Source organism: Echiichthys vipera (assembly GCF_963691815.1).
Source record: "Echiichthys vipera genome assembly, chromosome: 1".
Taxonomy (NCBI): domain Eukaryota; kingdom Metazoa; phylum Chordata; class Actinopteri; order Perciformes; family Trachinidae; genus Echiichthys; species Echiichthys vipera.
Genome location: NC_139826.1, coordinates 4,698,549 through 4,718,153, shown reverse-complemented (window position 1 = coordinate 4,718,153; position 19,605 = coordinate 4,698,549). Strand labels below are relative to the sequence as shown.

Here is a 19,605-nt window from a genome sequence, read left to right as displayed (position 1 = left end):
AAGAAAATAGTATTATTAGTTTTACTTCCCTCTCCTAAGCACTATCTTGAATATAACTGGAATTATTATATTTATATATTTTTATTCATTTATTTACTAGAAATAGTACGTCTACCAAGCACTAATACACTTAAATTATACACTGGCATATGCTACATAGCTAAAAAAAAAATGAGTATAGCGTATCAAGTTATAATGTTTATATTGGCCTACTAACAATGTTGGGAAATTACATACCATCATCTCCTATAATCAATACGTCTGTGCCTAAAACGACATATATCAATTTCATGTAGGTCATGCTGCTAGAAAAACCTTTTAATGTGTCCATGAGAAAAACAATAATAAAAACGTCGGACACAGTGTTTTAAACTGTGAGCAGCAGAGTTGTGTCTCTGCTGGAGCCTTACACTGGACCTTTACGGAGACGGGAACTAAGCTGCTAAATGTGTTTCACTACAGCTCTTTTTAGCCACGCACCCTTCTTCTCCTGCCCATAACTTCATGTTGTTAGGGTCTAAAATTATGAATACCTACATTTTTTTAGTAGAGGTCGGAAAATAATTATGAGCCTTTCGATTGGTATCTAAAAGTATGTTGGTATAAGAGTATATCTCCTCTTCCCCACATGTATTGGAGTGAATGGGCAAATAGATGTATAAAGGTGGATTTATATATGGAGTGTCTGAAAATTCAAGCCGCCATATACAGGCATTATATCTGTATATGAAAGCATAATGAAATCATTCCAGAGGAGAACTTTAAAGGAATCATTCAACATTATGAAAAAATACACTTGTCACACTGTCAAAGAGTGAGATCAGAAAATTAGTCAGGACATGTTTAGCCTAGCTTAGCATAAAGAATGGAAGCAGAGAAAACAGGTACCCTGGTTCGGTTCACACAGAGGGAAAAAGCTACAGAACTTTAGCTCTAAAGCTCATTAATTCAAATTTGGTGTCTTGTTTGTTTAAGCATTTAACTCCCCCTAGAAGTTTTTTCTCTACATTTCTGGATTAAACGAATTAAAAATTTATTTTTTTAATCAGTGACAATTAGAGGTATTTTCTTACTTACAATGAATAATCCTATTTTACCAAACTTCTACGTCTTTCAGTTTGTCTAACTTGTTTTCCATAATTCAGTCAATTTGACTGTTTTACTTTAGAACAACCAACGGAGAACTGCGTGTGTAAGTCAGGGCAAATTCAAAATTCATAGCCTGGTTACTTATATTTTTTATGTTGAAACAGTCTTTTTGTCTCGTAAAAAATACAGATTCATCAACTTGAAAATATGTTGTCTGAATTAAAAAACTAGCCTCTCACTTTCTTTATTTACTGAAACAGAGCACAAGAAAGAGATGAGACCCGAAGAGACCCAGAAGGTTCCGGTGAAGAACCAAGTCAGGCAGGCAGTGAGACATCCACCAAAAGCCAGAGGTTATGAGGAGGGGGTTAAGTGTCCCCTGCTCATGGGTATGCACCACATCTACATCCAAACCCGCAAGGAGAAGCGCCTCCACCTGACTGTCGGGGGCCACGCCTACCTCCTACCCAACACATCCCTGGTCATCAAATGCCCCGTCAAAAGGTTTCCCAAAACCTACCTCCACTGGCTCAAAGATGGACGCCCCCTCCACAGCTCCAAACGCCTTGGCATCACCAAATCCGGCTCTCTGAAGATCCACATTCTGGCTGCAGAAGACATTGGGGTGTATAAGTGTGTTGCTGGACCCGCCTCAGACATCCTCACCCTCCAGCTGATAGGTAGTGACAGCAGGTCAGCTGGCAGACCGTCTACTGCCAGTCCTGGTCCCAACTGGGAGGAGATGCTGCCTAGTTGCCATAGCCACTACTCAGGCCCGGAGCTGATCTGGCCTGGCCTTATTGTGTCTCTGCTGCCCCCTGGTGTTCAGCAGACCTCCCTGCAGCCACAGGTGGAGGAGAGGTTCATTAATATCACCCTGCAGGCTGACAGAGGAGAGATCCAGCAGGAGCAGGCCTCAGAACTCATCTCCTCACTGCTGACCCACATGTCTGCCGCCCAGCTCTGGACCAGGACTACAGAGGGAGGACAAGCGAAAGGTAATTATAACCCCAGCTGCCTGTGCTGTGTGTGTTTAACTTGAAAGCTGTTGTAAAATACCTTGATACACTCTTGTTCTTCTTTGTAGACATGCTCTGTCTTATAATAATAAGACATTTTATTTATATAGCACTTACCAAAACCAGAGATCATAAAGGAAGAAGAAAAAATACAAATGTATACAGGCATACAGCGAAGAAAACCCTAATACATTTGAATTAATATGTATACAATCATAATGTATTGCACACATATCGTACTATATTTATAGTAGACTTGACTACATACATAAATACACATATGCAGACAAAATTACCCAAATTAAATAAGGTTATAAAAAAAAGTATTTTAAAAGAGGATACTCATTATGCACATCTGAGTCAGGCAGGTCATCCCAGAGGTGAGGTGTCTGAACAACAACAGCTCCGTTCCTGCATTTTATAGATCAGGATGCCACACAGTGCTGTATTGCACACTCTTAGAAATAAAAGTGCTAACTGAAACAAAAAAAGGTTCTTCAGATGCAGAATACTCTTTTAAATAAACTCCAGGTTCACTAACTACGTTGTTGGTGCTTTGGTTAATGTGTAAGGACTTTTATAATGCTACTGCAAAGGTTTGGTGTTATTTCGATCAGTATTAGTGATTAAAAAGATGTTTTAATGCCTTCACCGTTATGCCCCAAGCTAATCAGTGTTAGCTAACAGCCGGCCACAGCCGGTGTTGTAGCCACTCTACCGGATTTCTCCGTTAATCGCTCATACACGAAAAAAATTGTCTCAATGGATTATCTGATGACTGAATTTTCCAAAAAAGACCGATGATTTTACACTGGAATTACGCTTTAAGGGCATTACTATGACAGAAACATGCTTTTTTTCCATGACCATATTGAATCATTATAGAAATTGTGGAAACTAGAGCTGCACCGATGCAGTTTTTTCTGATCCAACCCGATACCGAGCCGATCCTACTGTTGAATGAATGAAGCGTATACCTTGCCATGTGAGTGAAGGCATCAGGCTTAACATAAACATTGAGCCATGTTAGAAAAAGATAACAAATTTACACGGATATAAATGTACTTTATATTATTCAAACTGAAGTGAATAGATCACTGTAACTGTATTTCAGTGTATGATATTAATAAAAAAAGTAATGAAAGGATCAGAATGCTGGATCTGCCTCATTCAGCAGATATCCGATCCAGCCAATTATTGAATATCGGAGCCAATATCCGATCCGGGTATCGGACAATCTTATAAGGGTCATAGACTGTAAAGGCGACGTGTCTCTACTTTCTTCCACAAAAGTGAAGCCAAAATATCCCTGGATACAGGCGCTTCCATCTTGGAATATTGCATCCAGAGTCTGCGCAGTCATGATTGAATGGTGGAGCTATATTATCTATGTCTCGACCAATTATCCCTAGTAATTATCATCGGAGCAAGGACAGGCCTTTCACCCAGGAGACCAGTGTTCATGTCCTGTGTGAAACCAAAAGACAATGGTGACTTTTTTTAAATTAAAAAACTTTGTTGCGGACAGAAATCTGTGACATAGTTACGTCTGTGACTATTTTTAAGCCAATCCAGGATCTTTTTCTAACCTAAACCACATCATTTTGGTTCCTAAACCTTACCATGTCGTTTTGTTACCTAAACTTAATTAGTTCTGTTTCACAATGTCAACTACATGTTTAACACTGCAGCCATTTCACAACATTTTAGAACTGTCACATTATTAAAACTGTCACACCGTGCGGCCGTTTCACACCATTATATAGAACGGTCAATAATATCATTGTAGGGGTCACTGGCAATCAACCTCGTCTGTTGTTTATGGGGACATGTTGGTACAACATGCACATGTTTATATATGTATGTAGACTACATGTTTCTTGTTTCCATCAAACCAGAGGTGGAGGAAAAATAAAGCCCATTATCTGTCAACTCTAAACAATAAATCATTTTAAACACAGCACTCACTCACATTGGCCCTCATTTATCAATCTTGCGTGAAAACGGGCGCAGATCTGAGCGCAGAATTGGTCGTACGACAGAACACACGTGTGATTTATGAAACATTCATATCTGACCAATCTCAGCATAGGAATGAGCGGGCCTTGATAAATGAGGCGGCTGAATTCGATCGTCATTAACATGTTACGCTCTTAAATATTCCTGGTTCGGAGGCCTCGCCCACTGAGGTCAAACATGCAGAGGAGAAACCCTGGTACGAAAAGAAACTTTTCCAACACAGAGATCGGCATCCTGACATCCAAGATGGAGCAAACTAAAGATGTGCTTTTTGTTCCTGCTCTGTAGCGGGGTTTGCCAGCGGGGTTATTAGGTATTCTGTTAGAGGATAACCTTTGTCACCTAGAAGAACCATACCAAAATGTTAATCATCTGATACCTTGTTTGATTTAATGCAATTTATCGAGGGTAGCCACTTACCGAGGTGATGACTTTGGCTCTGCAGTGCGCCTTCCTGCAGCCGCGCCACCACGTTTAAAAGTGATAGCTTGGCATAACAAATCACCTGTACATTTATCGAGTGGTAGTTTTTGCGATTGATGAATGCGCAATCATTCATGGATGGTGCCTTCAGACGCAGATGAGTACAATCAATTGCTCCAAACACAATTTTTATTTTTATTCGTTTTAAGAATCCGTTTTAATCTGTTCTTAATATGTGACTGCTTATGCTTAATGACAGCTGAGGTTTGTTAATTATTTTCAGCCAGATTTTGCTGTGCTGCACTGCAAATCCACAGGCTCAAATTTGCGTACACGATCTTAGTCCTGACATGAGATTTGGTCGTAGCTCCCGCTCACGTCCAAATTGATAAATGCCGAAGTTTGCGTGGAAATGGTCGTACGCACGTTTTTCCGCCGAACGTTCGTTTGATAAATGAGGGCCATTGTCATCTTGGTTGATAAAAAAAATCATGAAAATAAAATCAATTTAATAGGATAACTTTTAATTAAAGAACAATATCTGTGTATGAAATTGGCAGACCAGCACATTGTTCTTGGTCTCAGTTTTAAAGTTGACTTTGTCCTTACGTTGTTGTTTGTAACTGATTCGTCCCACAGACAGACTGCCCAACTGGTCAGAGGACTCATCATTGGTGACCGCTGCAAAAAGACCAGTAATCATCCGACAGCAGGGGACCCTTCCCCTGGCTTTTCACAAGAACATCAACATCAGCATTGGACATAGCACCCTCCTTACCAATGCTACCCTAGCTCTGACCATACTCTGTCCTGCAGAGGGCTTCCCACCTCCCAATATCAGCTGGACCAAAGACAGCGCTCTTCTGCAGCACACTGAAAGGTAACACTCTAGAGCAGATATACAGTACCAGTCACTGTCTCTTGACGTTTTAATACCTCGCAGGTATTTTGATCATGATATAAATACATACTTAACAATGTAGCCTTAAGTTGTGTTCATGGCCGCGATGTACACAACAACACAGCTGGCTAGCTAGCAGCCTTGACCTCGCCTCGGCTTGGCCGAGCTAGCTAGCAGCCACCTGTAGCGAGGATGAGGTGGCTGCTAGCTAGCTAACTGCCTTGTTTGGTTTTCCGATCTCGGACTTCACCAACACGTACAATGTAACAACTGTGGTTATCTCAGCCCTGGTTGATGAGAGAAAGAAACTTTTGGGAGAAAATGTTGTTATATAGACAGGTTTGCATCATCCATCCAATCGCTTGGATGACGCGATTGGAGCAATGATCCAAATATGATCAAGCGATGCAACACTGCTGTTTCTTATGATTAAATCATGGCCATTGCATCCAGTCTGAACGAAGCTTTGTAAAGGGGAAATGCTTTTACATACTACTACTCTAGTATACTGCATTTAGTGCACCATTTTATAGATTTAAGTGTAAAAATCAAAATGTCACAATGAACAGATTTTTAGTTCCATTTGTCAGATAACAATCAAAAACATTAAGTTCATTTTTTTTTGCTCTATATTGTTTTGTGGTAGTGTAGTTTTACTCTTAATGGTGGCAATAAAGTGTGATAATTGCACCCAAAGTTTTTAAAATTGAATTAAAACTTGAAAATTCTAGTTGCTGGTTTAGCTGGTCTAACCCTAACCCTAACCCTTTTGCTAGCAGCTTAATAATAGTAATAGTAATAATAATCTTTAAAGTCGCAGTCTCAGTTAATAATGTTTATGAGCTCTGTTGCGCTTTTCGGACTGTCAGGGAACAAGTTCCGTTCCGGTTCCTGCACCAGAGTTTGAACCAGTTGACTCCTGTGTGTCTCCTCCTTTGATTTCTGACCAGGAACAGCTAACACTAAGCTACTGTCAAATATTTTATTGAGTTTCCTTTTAGTGAAATGCTCTAAATAAATTTGAGCTCCCTCTAGTAAACAGTTGACTATGTATCGTGTGTCTAGAGCTTTTATTGTGAAAGGTAAGAACGGAAGAAGTTAAGCTATCTGCGTTGCTTTTGTTGAAGTGAAGAAGTGAAAAAGTTCTCTGTCTGCATACAGCAGACCTCTGTCGTTGTCTCGTAATCCTCTGAAGTAAACAACACAATGTGATGAGAGAGGAAATCACCCACCCTCGAAATAAGAACTTTTACATGGAACTAAATAATAAGTAGCACTCCACATTAATGGTGCTGCATGATTGGCACATTCAGGTCATCTATGCACTCCATCAACATTAATATTACGGTTCAAAAATCCATTCCCTGTAGGTCGAAAAGGCCCATTTGTGAGAGAAGATAAATTAACACAATCATTTATTTGTAGGTCAGATCCGGCCCAGTAGCCTACAGGAGACCGGAGTCTGTTTGAGCCCCGTGGGTGTATTATTTATTTAGTACACTGGAAAAAAGGAAGGTGTAGGATTTACTAAATAAAATCATTGTAACAAACTTGTAAGTTATATTTGTATAATTTAATTAAGAAAAGTCTAAAACATTTTTCATAGAAGGGAAGCTGCTGTTAATCAGTAGATTTTAGTACTTCTATTTTAATCTTTGTTCAATTAATTAGTTGTATGAACATTCATTTTCTGGTTAGGCTTTTTCTGCCCTATCTCTGTAACCTTCTGCTTAGTCCAATGATGCCTTTTCCTGATGCTCCGCTGCACATGTGCACTGTTGAGCTCATTGTTCTCTCCAGGAACAGAAGGTTACAAGTCCAGTCTACTCAGACAAACCTGTTTTTATAGCTATTTAAGGAAACATGAGTACATACAGTACATTTAATGAGTTAAGTCAACAGGATAGTGAGAAATAAGTAAGGTACACTAACATGATTTTAGTTAGCATAGGTATCGCCTTTTAGAGTTTAGAGATTCAAGGTCTCACCTATTTTTACTGCAACAAGCACTCGACTCACAGCTAAAAGAGACAGTGAATGGTATTTGGACAGTCATATTGACATCATAACAGCATTTTCATTGCAGTTTCAATATATGGAAATATATGACAGACGTGAACAAAATGTCCATATATGTACTTTACTCAACACTTTCAATTTCATTTCTGTGGACAGAATCTCAACCTTCTCTGTCTAAAATGTGATTATTTAATGCCATTATTCAATATTCAAGATTCAAGATCCAAGAAGCTTTATTTATCCAGAGGGAAATTATTGTGCAACAGTTTCAATACAAAGATGGAAAAGGATCAGAGTGACAATAAGCTAACATAATCAAATCAAATAAAGCTAACATAAAATAAATCAAACAATAACTAAGTGTAACAGAGTGCAACAGATATTGTGGTTAAGCGTAGGTTATACAATACGCACTGTGCAAGCATATTGAAATAAATAAGTACAAACTAAATAAGTGATAAGGAGCGATAATTGAAACAGTGTTAAAAATGTAGCAGCATTTCCTGCAGAACTAAGTTACAGTAAAGTACAGTGAAGTGTAGCAGCATTTCTTACTGAAGTACGTTAGTTACAGTAAACCACAGTAAAGTGTAGCAGCATTTCTGACCTAAGTAAGTTACAGTAAAGAACAGTGAAGTGTAGCAGCCTTTCTTACTGAAGTAAGTTTACAATACAACTAAATAAAGTGATGCAGTGGTGTTATAAAGTGACAAAGTGACATTTTCTCAGGATACAGTGTCTCCACTGTTCCTTACCTGACCGGGGGAGATGAATTATACAGTTTGATGGCCACCGGAAGAAAACACTTCCTCCAGCGTTCAGTGTTACACCGGGGGAGGATGAGTCTGTGGCTGAAGGTGCTTCTGCTGGAGGTCAGCAGCTGGTGGAGAGGGTGAGAGTTTTTGTCCAGGATGCTGTGCAGTTTAGACAGCATCCTCCACTTAGGCAACGCCACCAAAGAGTCCAGTTTGACCCCCAGGACGGAGCCAGCCTTTCTGATGATCTTACTGATCCTCTTGGCGTCTGCTGCCCTCAGTCTGCTGCCCCAGCACACAACAGCAAAGAAGATGGCACTGGCTACCACCGGCAGATAGAACATCCTCAGCATGGTGTCACATACATTGAATGACCAGAGCCTCCTCAGGAAATAGAGACGACTCTGGCCCTTCTTGTAAACAGCCTCAGTGTTCTTGGACCAGTCCAGTTTGTTTTCCAGGTATACTCCAAGGTATTTGTAATCCTGGACAACATCCACAGTCACGCCGTTGATGGAGATAGGTGTGGGGGCAGATTTACTCCTGCGGAAATCCACCACTAGCTCCTTAGTCTTGGTGGCGTTTAGAATCAGGTCATTAGCTGCACACCAGTCGACGAAGCAGTCCACCCGCTCCTGTACTCCTCCTCCTTCCCCTCACTGACACAGCCAACAATTGCAGAATCGTCAGCAAACTTCTGCAGGTGGCAGGACTCAGAGAAGAGCTGAAAGTCTGAGGTGTACAGAGTGAACAGAAAGGGGGAAAGAACAGTTCCCTGTGGAGCTCCAGTGCTGCTGACCACAGTGTCAGACACTCCGTCCTGCAGTCTGACATACTGTGGTCGACCTGTTAAGTAATCCGTAATCCAGGAAACCAGGGGGGGGGGTCCACCTGCATCGCCGTCAGCTTACGTCCTAGCAGAGCAGGGCGGATGATATTGAACGCACTGGAGAAGTCCATGAACAAGATTCTCACTGTGGTTCCCGGTCTGTCCAGGTGGGCACATGCATGGTGGAGCAGGAAGATGATAGCGTCCTCCACACCTAGTCTCGGCTGGTAGGCAAACTGTAGCGGGTCCAGTGATGAGCTGACCAGGGGCCGAAGAAGTGACAGGACCAGCCTCTCCAGGGACTTCATCAGGTGTGACGTCAGCGCCACCGGTCTGTAGTCTTCGGAGGTGCTGGGACGCACCTTTCTTTGGTACTGGCACCAGGCAGGATGTCTTCCACAGCACAGGGACCTTCTAAAGACTAAAAGTTCTTCCTGCTGTGTGCGGTGGTGGGGGTGGAGAAAGGTGATGGCGGGGGGGAGGGGACAGGTAGGGCAAAGTCAGGAAGGAATTGAGGGGGGGGGGGGTGTCACATGGGGCTGGAGGTTTGGAGGTGGATGGTTGTGGATGGTTTTCCAGAGCCCTTTCATCAAATCTGTTGAAGAACAGATTCAGCTCATTGGCATGTTCAGTACCACCACCTACTGTCTGGCTACTTTGTAGCCAGTGATGCTCCTCATGCCGCTCCACACGTCCTTTAAATTGTTCTGCTGGAGTTTGTGCTCCAGCTTCCTCCTGTAGGTGTCTTTGCCCTGTTGAATCCTCTCCTTCAGCTCCCTCTGGACCTGCCTCATCTGCTCTCTGTCCCCTTCTCTGAAGGCCCTCTTCTGCTCATTCAGCAGGACCTTGATGTCTCTGGTGACCCACGGCTTGTTATTTGGGAAACAGCGTACAGTCACTGTAGGAACAACGCTGTCCACACAGAAATTGATGTACCCTGTTATGCAGTCCGTGAGATCATCAAGGTCCTCTCCATGTGAATCACAGAGCAAATCCCAGTCTGTAAGTTCGAAGCAGCCCTGTAAAGCTTCATCGGTGTCCTGTGACCATATCCTCACAGTCCTGGTGGTCACAGGAAGCCTATGGACTTGGGGCTTATACAGGGGCTGCAGGTGGATGAGGTTGTGGTCCGATCTTCCAAGAGGAGGAAGGGCAGTGGAGCTGTAAGCCTCCTTAACATTAGCATACAGCAGGTCCAGTGTCTTGTTTTCCCTGGTGGGAAAGTCCACAAACTGCTTGAAAGTGGGCAGTGTTGCAGCCAGAGTGATGTGGTTGAAGTCCCCAGATATTGCAATGAATGCGTCTGGGTGCCGTGGCTGAAGGCCCGCGACGACGGTGTGGATGACCTCACTCGCGCACGCCGCGTTTTAGAGTCGGAGAAATCTAAACAACCATTAGTATGCAGATAGTATGGCCGCGGACTCACGGCAAGCAGCTCAATGTCCAGGCTACACACACGCTTCTTTACAGGAACGTGTCCAGGATGACACCACTTCTTGTTAATAAGAATAGCAAGTCCCCCACCTTTCCTCTTGCCACTCTCACGGTGACTCCTGTTCGCCCGAACAGTCTGAAAGCCGCCCACAGTTACGTTAGAGCTGTCCTCTAACGTAACTGTGTCCTCGTGGAGCCACGTCTCTGTAAAACACAGCACACTGCTCACACGATACATCCACTGAGTCCTCACCAGGCCCGCCAGCTCGTCCATCTTATTAGCCAGCGACCTCACATTCCCCATGGTGATGGAAGGGAGAGATGGTTTGTATCTCCTTTTCTTTTCTCTGTGTTTACGTCCAGCCTTACATCCCCTGTACTTTCTCCTCAGTTCTGTAGGGATTTCAGGCGTCTCCCGCATTAGCGCCGTTGGTGTTAGCGACAACAGCTGTTCACGGGTGTAAACAATGGAGCCGCCCCATTGTTGCGATACGCGGATGGCAAAAATAGTCCAGAGAATGAGACAAACGGACAAAAAACATGTAAGAAAGTTAACGAACATAGTTGGCTAAGGTTAGCACGATGACGTACAGGAAAAAAGCACTAAGAAAAAGACAGTAGATAAGATAATATAGCTAAAAAGTGCGGAAAAGAGAGAGAGCAACTGTTGCTGGCTGCCGCTCGACACAGCGCCGGAACTGGATCATTCACCTATCATAAGCAAACTAATGTAGAAAGGCAGCCAGCACTGCTGTTGCAACTGCTGTATGAGTGGACAATTGCACCTACCAGCCACAGCGGTTTCAGCAAGGCAGCCACCACGTACTGCTCATGCAAGATATGTGCCTTGCTCATAACGGGCACCAACAGTCTCTGGGCAGTCTTCTTCCTTTGAGCTGTATAGCGAGTCGTCATTTTGGACACATACAACCACAAGGCAGCAATTGTAGTTTAGGTGTGTGTGGTTTTGTAATTTAAAAGACAGCTATGGTTAGAAATATTCTTTGGTAGCACAAAATTGAATAAAAATATGAACTTAATAATTATATATATATATATATATATATATATAATGAAAAAGATAACTAAAACCTATTAAAACTAAATTTAAAACAGGGACCTTCTACGAGGGATACAAGACGTAATCTTTATTTTCTACTTTATTGAGTTATTCAAAACATCTTGTTATAAACAATTATCCTGAGGCGTTTGTGACATGAGTTCTCAGGGCAGTTGCCTGCTTTGCTCATTGATAATCCAGCCTTGACCAGAGAGGGAAAGCTGAGCGGAGGGTTGGACAGGTGCACCTCTCTGCCTTTTGGTCTTGATTGTACTGTTAATGTATGTGTCAGATTGTAGAGTACTGTGGAAACACATTTCCTCCTTGGGGGACAATAAAGTCATATCACTGTCTCAGACATTGTGCACTCAATGCCATCATTTGTGATTGGATTGGATTCTCACAATCTTTTCTAACAAACCCACCCACTTTAATTCAATTCAATTCAATTTTATTTATAGTGCCAAATCATAACAAAAGTTATCTCAGGACACTTTACAAACTAGGTAAAGACCACACTCTGTGACTTACTTATGATAAACATAGACCCAACAATTCCCCCGTAGAATACGGTGGCAATGAAAACCTTCCCTATTACAGGCAGGAACCTCAGACAGAACCAGCTCTGTGGAGGACGGCCATCTGTCTTGACCGGTTGGGGAGGAAGAAAAGGAGAGAGAAAGTGAGAAAAAACGGACAGATGGACAGAGAGAGACAAAGACAGACACAAAGACAGAGACAGACACACTTCCAGTAACTATAATAATATCTATAGTAATGTGAATATGACTTATATATTATGGCAGTTAATACAGCAGAATAGTAGAAACAAGCACAGCTAAGGTTATAGATTATAATAGTAGATAGTAGCAGGAAGCGTCATGCAGGACCACGGCAGCAGGCACCACCACAATCAACAGAGACCTGTGAGATGACAAAGCACAAACAACTCTGGGGAAGATGTTGAATTAGTAACATGCATTGATGAGACATGAACGATACAGACGGAGAGGAGAGAAGCTCAGATTATCTGGAAAAGTATTATCCCCCGGCAGACTAGGCCTATAGCAGCATAATTAAGCAGAACAAAAACACACTTAAAAATAACAACATTGCTGAGGGCTGCTGAGCTGCTCAGCCACACCCCTGATCAGTCTACAGCTTTCACCTGCTGCTCTCACCTGCTCACCATCTACAATCAAGCCAGTATTTATGCAGCCTCACTCCACTCACTCTTTGCCAGATTGTCTTCGCTCTCATGCCTGATTCTCCAGCACTTGTTCTTGGATTGCTTACCTGGTATCAACCCGACTTGCCTCTGACCTTCGCCTCTCGTCTAAGCCCTGGTAAAGCCAACAGCCTTCTGACCACGAGTATTGCCTGCCTGTTTTCTGTCTGTCTGCCTGTGGCTGGTTGGCGCCTGGCCTGTTTCTGCTCTCCCCTGGTCAGCCGTGTACCTGCTTTTACCTGCTGAATAAAGACCGTTTTAAAACGAATACCTGGTTCATCTGTGCTGCAATGTGGTTCACTCCACACCCGTTACATTACAATCTGGCCAGCTATGAACCCAGCAGACAATCCCACACCCCTTAGTCGCCTGGAGACAATTGAGGGTGTCCTGCAGCAGAATGGGGCCATGATGACTGCGTCTGCTTCTGAAGCCAGACAAGCTGCTGAGACTCATGGACAAGCGTTAGCGGTGTTAACCGGACAAATGCAACAGCTAGCAGCCCACTTCTCCCAGCTCTCACCATCTGCTGTGTCTGTACCCTCTTCTTGAGAACCAGCTTCTGCTCCTGCACATGTAACAGCCTCTTCACTGCCCAGAGATGCCCCTGAGCCCCAGGTGGGAACCCAGGAGCGTTACGACGGTGATCGAGAGATGGCCCATTCCTTACCAACTGCTCTCTTCTGTTCGCCCTGCAGCCCCGTACCTTTGCCATAGAACTGGCAAAGGTAGCATTTGTCATCAACCACCTGACAGGCAGAGCTCGACTGTGGGGAACAGCTGAGTGGGAGAGATGGTCTGCAGCCTGTGCTTCCTTTGGCCTGTTTGCTGCTGAGCTTCGCAAAGTTTTTGGGTTCGAGAATTGTGGATCCGAGTCAACAAGAGGACTGAGCAGTGGCAGATTATTCTATCGATTTCCGCACCAGAGCCAGCCAAAGCAGTTCTGCTCTCTGTGATGCCTTACTCCACGGTTTGGCTGACTATATTAAGGATGAACTGGTCTCACATGACACCCCCATCACCTTGGACGGGGTGATTGATTTGGCCCTCTGCATTGACTTACGCATTCAGACCGGTCGACGAGAGAAGCGCCAAGGGGGGGGGCCCAATGCTGTTTTCCAGCCCCCTCCCGTGGGGGCGCTGCAGCAGCCAACTCCACCTCACTGCATCAGCAGGTTGAGGATCCAGAACCCATGCAATTGAGTCGAACCTCCCTCTCCCTGGAAGAGAGGGAGCGCAGCCGCAAGGCTAATCTTTGCCTCTATTGTGGGGCAGCAGGACACTGCGGGTTCCTTTGCCTCATCCAGTTCCTGCTAGAGCCTTAGATGGTCACATCTTGGGCACTGTCACGCATCAGACCTCCCCGGTTCACTTGCTGCTTTCTGTTAATCGTCACGAGACAGTCCAGTTCCACATCCTAAGCTCTTCCCGTCTGCCTCTCACCCTGGGGTATCCATGGCTCCGTCTTCACAACCCTCACATCGACTGGGCCACTGGGGCCATTCTGGAGTGGAGCTCCTCCTGTCATCAGAGGTACTTGCAGCATGCCTCAGCTCCATTTCACTCCTCCAGTTCCAGCTCCAGCTCTTCACCTGACCTCTCCGGGGTGCCACCTGAGTACTACGATTTCTGACAGGTCTTCAGTAAAGCCAGAGCTACGTCTCTACCCCTACACCGCCCCTATGACTGTGCCATAGATCTCCTGCCTTGTACCTGACCTCCTAAGGGGCGCATGTACTCTCTCTCTGAGCCCGAGAGAAAACTCATGGAGAATTACATCAATGACTCCCTGGCCGCGGGCATCATTCGTCCTTCTTCATCTCCTGTTGGAGCGTTTTTTTCTTCGTCGAAAAGAAGGACAAGACTTTGAGACCCTGCATTGACTACAGAGGACTGAATGATATCACCATTAAGAACCGCTACCCACTGCCACTCATCTCCACTGCCTTTAAACTGCTCCAGGGGGCCACCATTTTCTCCAAACTTGACCTGCGCAACACCTACCATCTCGTCCGCATCAGAGAAGGAGATGAGTGGAACACGGCATTCAACACCTCGACTGGACACTATGAGTATCTCGTAATGCCGTTCGGCCTGACCGACGCCCCTGCCGTCTTCCAGCCAATGATAAACGATGTGCTCAGAGACATGCTCAATCGTTATGTCTTTGTTTATCTCGATGACATCCTCATCTTCTCCCGGTCCAAGGAGCAACACATTCATCATGTCCAGTTCGTCCTTCAGCACCTCCTGGAGAATTCTCATTATGTAAAAGCAGATAAGTGCGAGTTCCATGTTTCTTCAGTGTCTTTCCTGGAGAACATTGTGGCACAAGGCAACATCCAGATGGACCCAGCCAAAGTCTCTGCTGTCACTTCCTGGCCTGTTACTGAAAACCTCAAACAGCTTCAGCGTTTCCTGGGGTTTGCAAACTTTTACCGTCGCTTCATCCGCAACTACAGCTCCGTAGGGCTTGGACCCCTGCAGGGATGGTGTGAACATTCAAGTAACACAACGTCCAGCAGGCTGAAGACCTCAGAAGTTAGAATCAGGTTATAACAAAGTTACAGTTCTATCTAGCCGTTCATACAGTCCTATAATGGGGCGGCTGTGGCTCAGAGATAGAGTGGGTTGCCCTCCATTTGAGAGATCGGCAGTTCGATCCCCTCGGCCCGCATGTCGAAGTGTCCTTGGGCAAGACACTGAACCCCAAATTGCTCCCCGTGCTGCGCATGGGTGTGTGAATGTGGTGTGAATGGTTAGATTAGATGGTCTGTAGATGTCCGCTGCCATCTGTGCGAATGTCTGTGTGAATGGGTGAATGTGACAAGTGGTGTGAAAGCGCCTTGAGTAGTCAGAAGACTAGAAAGGCGCTATACAAGTACAAGTCCATTTACCATTTACCATTTATAACATGTAGTAATGTCCAGTTGGTAATTAGTTACCAGTCCATGAGAAGTGAGATAAGTTGCGTTGCTTGATGCCAGTGGCTGGTTGAAGAAAGGTTCTTGTCTTGGTTGTTGCTCTTAGACTAAAAGAGGACTCAGATCGCTCTTTGTTCTGCTCAGTTGAGTTGATAACCGGTTGATGATCCTACTCAATACAGGCCATGTTCATGGCCTAGGGACAGTGGCAGCTGGTCTCTGGATCCAGCAGTGTGGAGATTCGAAGGAAGAGGGGCCAAGAGAGAGGAATCCAAGAGAGAGAGTGAGGAAGTTGGTGTCTTACAGTTTTTTAGACACTGATGATGTCATCACCAGTGGTCAGCCAAAGAACTAACAGTTTGGGGGTCCCTTGAAGGATTCACATCTGGGTGTGACCTGAGGGGGAGAGTGCATGGCAGGCCTTTGTTTGTGACCATGCCCTCAGAGACAAAGGCAGCCAGGCTTTGGGCCCAGTCTTTTCCCCTTTGTCTGACCAAGGCTGAGGCCTTCTCATAATCAAACTGAAAGTTCACGTTAATCCAGAAATTAACAATCATCTTTGGGGTGCCGGTTGCACCTACACCAGGCCCGCTGGTCCCTGTTTTTTGCCCGTTTCAACTTCCCCATCTCTTACCGTCCAGGGTCTCGCAATGTTAAGCCTGATGCTCTTTCCCGCCAGTTCCAGAGAACAGAGGATTCTGTTGAGAAACCTGAGTCCACCCTACCTACATCTTGCCTTGTTGCCACATTGACCTGGGACACAGAGGAGAGAGGTAGAGCAGTCACAGAAGGACAGCCGTGTCCCAGCTCCTGCCCATCTAACTGCCTTTTTGTCCCTCCAGCCTTGAGGTCAGATGTGCTACAATGGGCCCACTCCTCCGAGCTCTTCTGCCACCCTGGGGTACAAAGGACATGAAATGCCCTTCTCCAATGTTTCTGGTGGCCCACCTTGCAAGAGGACGTCCAGGAATTCGTCAAAGCCTGTCCCACTTGCAATCAACACAAATCCTCCCACGGGCACCTGTTGGGCTGCTTCAACCTCTTCCTGTTCCTCATTGCCTATGGTCCCACATATCTTTGGACTTTGTTTCTTCCCACCTCTGACGGCCACACTGTCATCCTGACCATCGTGGACCGCTTCAGCAAGATTTTCCACTTTATACCTCTCTCCAAGCTCCCCACTGCTAAAGAGACTGCTCAGTTGGTCCTTCTTCATGTATTCCGCCTGCACAGCCTTCGCATGGATGTGGTGTCGGATCGTGGTCCCCAGTTCTCGTTTGTGTTTTGGAGGGAGTTCTGCAGTCTGCTGGGGGCCACTGCCAGTCTATTTCACCCCCTGAGCAATGGACAGACCAGAACCAAGAACTGGAAACTGCCCTACAGTGCACGTCCTCCCAGAACCCCTCGTCCTGGTCATCACAACTACTGTGGGTTGAATATGCCCACAACTCCCTACTCCGGCCTCTCTCCATTTCAGTGTGTATACGGCTATCAACCACCACTGTTCCCAGCCCATGAGAAGGAGATTTCCTGCCCTTCTGTCGAAGCCTTCATCGGCCGCTGCCGCAGAACATGGTTCCAAGCTCGCTCCACCCTCCTTCGCTCCGTGGGTCGCTCCACTGCCGCTGCCAACCGACGCCGTACACCTGCACCTACCTACCAAGCAGGACAGCAAGTGTGGCTCTCAGTACAGACAGTTAACACAGACACAAACTTCACCAAAAGACTCTACAGTGGTTAAAGCTGATCCAGCTGGTCATCTGAAACAGACATTGCATTGTGTGAAGTACCAGAGGAAACAGACGTCCCATGTCTCTAAAATTCAAATTTTATCCTTTCTTCTCTCCTTGGGTTGTTTCCTTCATCTCTCATGCAATAAGCTGACCCTCTGCATGCCTTGCTGAGGTTGACCTCTTCAGATAACTTTCAGCAGATTTAGTAGAGTCTGTCCTTTTAATTCAAGGCCAAAAAGTTCACATCAGTTATTGTTTTGGAGGGAAAGCAGAGCAAAGAAAAATGTCCTTGTTTGCTTTACATGCAAGTCCCTCTACCATTTGAATATTTGAGGGTTAGGATCTTTTAAAGCCCAACAATCCTCAAAGAACTCCTGCTTCAAAAATGATTTTTTTGGATGAAAATAGTTCTTAATGGAACCCTTAGGCCTAGTCCACACCAACACAGGTATTTAAGAAACTGAACTCTTATGACCCCTGGTTAATAAGAAATTTCCGTCCACCAGTGGTGTGTCCACATGATACCGCAAAATCCGCCTCCGTCAGTTGGTCATGTATAGAGTGCTCCACAAGTCTCCATGGATACAACTGACTGTTTACCATCGCACATTGTGACGTCAAACAATGTTCGACAAGAAATTGCATATTTCCTCGGTTTTCTTGTCCACACATGACTGCGGAAACTGTACAAAAAAGTTCCCCCTGGACTCTGGTTACAAAAAACTCCCATTTCAGAAGCCCACAACTGTGGTTATGTGTGGATAAAAGGACAAACCGTTCAGAGAAACTCACACGTTCGTATGGACGGCCCCTTAGTCTTGCAAAGAAATCTTTCTTCAAAAAGGATTCCTCAGATGCAAATGGTTCTCAGTGATGGGTTAAAGGTTCTTAACCCTTCAGGATGAGCCCTTATTTCTAATCTTTTTTCTATCCATTTGCCTCTAATTTACCCATGCACACACACCTAATCACGTACAGATGGAGGTGGAGCTACCATGAAAGGTGCTGGAACAATTTGGGGTTTAAATCTAAAAAAGAGATCCATAAATTAGTGCATGGCTGTAACAGCCCAGACTTAATTCAAGATCAGCCCTCTTTATGCGTTTTAAGCCCCTTTCCCACTGGACAAAAAACCCTAACACTCACCAATTTCTGGCTTTTTTCTTCAGTGGGAAAAAATCTGCAATCTGCTTTCATTCCCAGGACAAAGGACTCTGCAGTGGTCACAGGTGTTCATTGGCTCCAGCTGCAGTGATGGAAACATGACAATTGGGTGGACATGCTTCCACATCTTTTCATGCGAGATACTATGCTCCGTTGGAAACTACTACAAGCTACTCTTGTGTCAAATCTGCCCAAGCAGCACTCACACATCATTCCAAATTAGTTGACACAGAGTTGACAGAGATAAAAAAAAAAGAAGCAACCACTGTAACACTAGCCTTCATATCCCCAACTTGGACATGGCTGCTGTCGAAAGGACATGTGACTCTCACTTCCGACCTGTAGCTCTCATCTTTTCTGTGTTTGTTGTCTGTTTCCTCTGTCTGTTGATGTGTACCTCAAAATTGAAATTATTTAGAATAAATCCTCTGTTTAAGATGTTCTTCACAGAAAGTACTACAAGCACCTTTTTTGTTCCTAATCTACATGTAGAAAACAGCATGTTTTCCCTGTGTCTGCAGGGTATCCTGGGATAGCTCTGGAGGCCTCCACATCCTTCAGCCCAGAGTGTTTGACAGAGGGCAGTACAAGTGCACAGCTGCCAACACACATGGTTCAGACTCAGCGACATCTCAGCTACTGGTGGCAGGTGTGTGTATGCAACCTCCAGGTCTAAAAAATGAAGCCAGTGCAGTGGAGACAAAAACTGCAGTTTCTCAAGCATCCACTTTGATAGGGAGAATTTCATTTTCCCCAGACAGTTTGGGTCTAATGTTCAGTCCTTGTTAGTATAGTTGGCTTCTGTTAGATTACTTCTGTGTCAGTTAGGCTGACCTGGAAACTCCCTGGAGTCAGCCAAGGCATCTCCCATCTTATTCTTTGTAGGTCCCAGACACAGCTGCACTCTTAGAAGATAACAGTCACCGGCACTCTGTAACATTCTGCATTTCCTAGCTGGGGTGAATCCTTAATGTCATGTTTATGCATTATAGCCAATGAGATGATAGC

General features: G+C 44.7%; 1 protein-coding gene across 1 annotated transcript in view; it reads left to right on the top strand.

The window, feature by feature from the left end:
- Positions 1-19,605, top strand: part of adamtsl3 (ADAMTS-like 3) — a 429,814-nt gene that overhangs the window by 374,583 nt on the left and 35,626 nt on the right. The window contains 3 exon segments of the mRNA XM_083913233.1: positions 1,350-2,087; positions 5,190-5,430; positions 19,119-19,246. Of these exon segments, the coding sequence (XP_083769359.1) occupies positions 1,350-2,087; positions 5,190-5,430; positions 19,119-19,246 (1,107 nt within the window).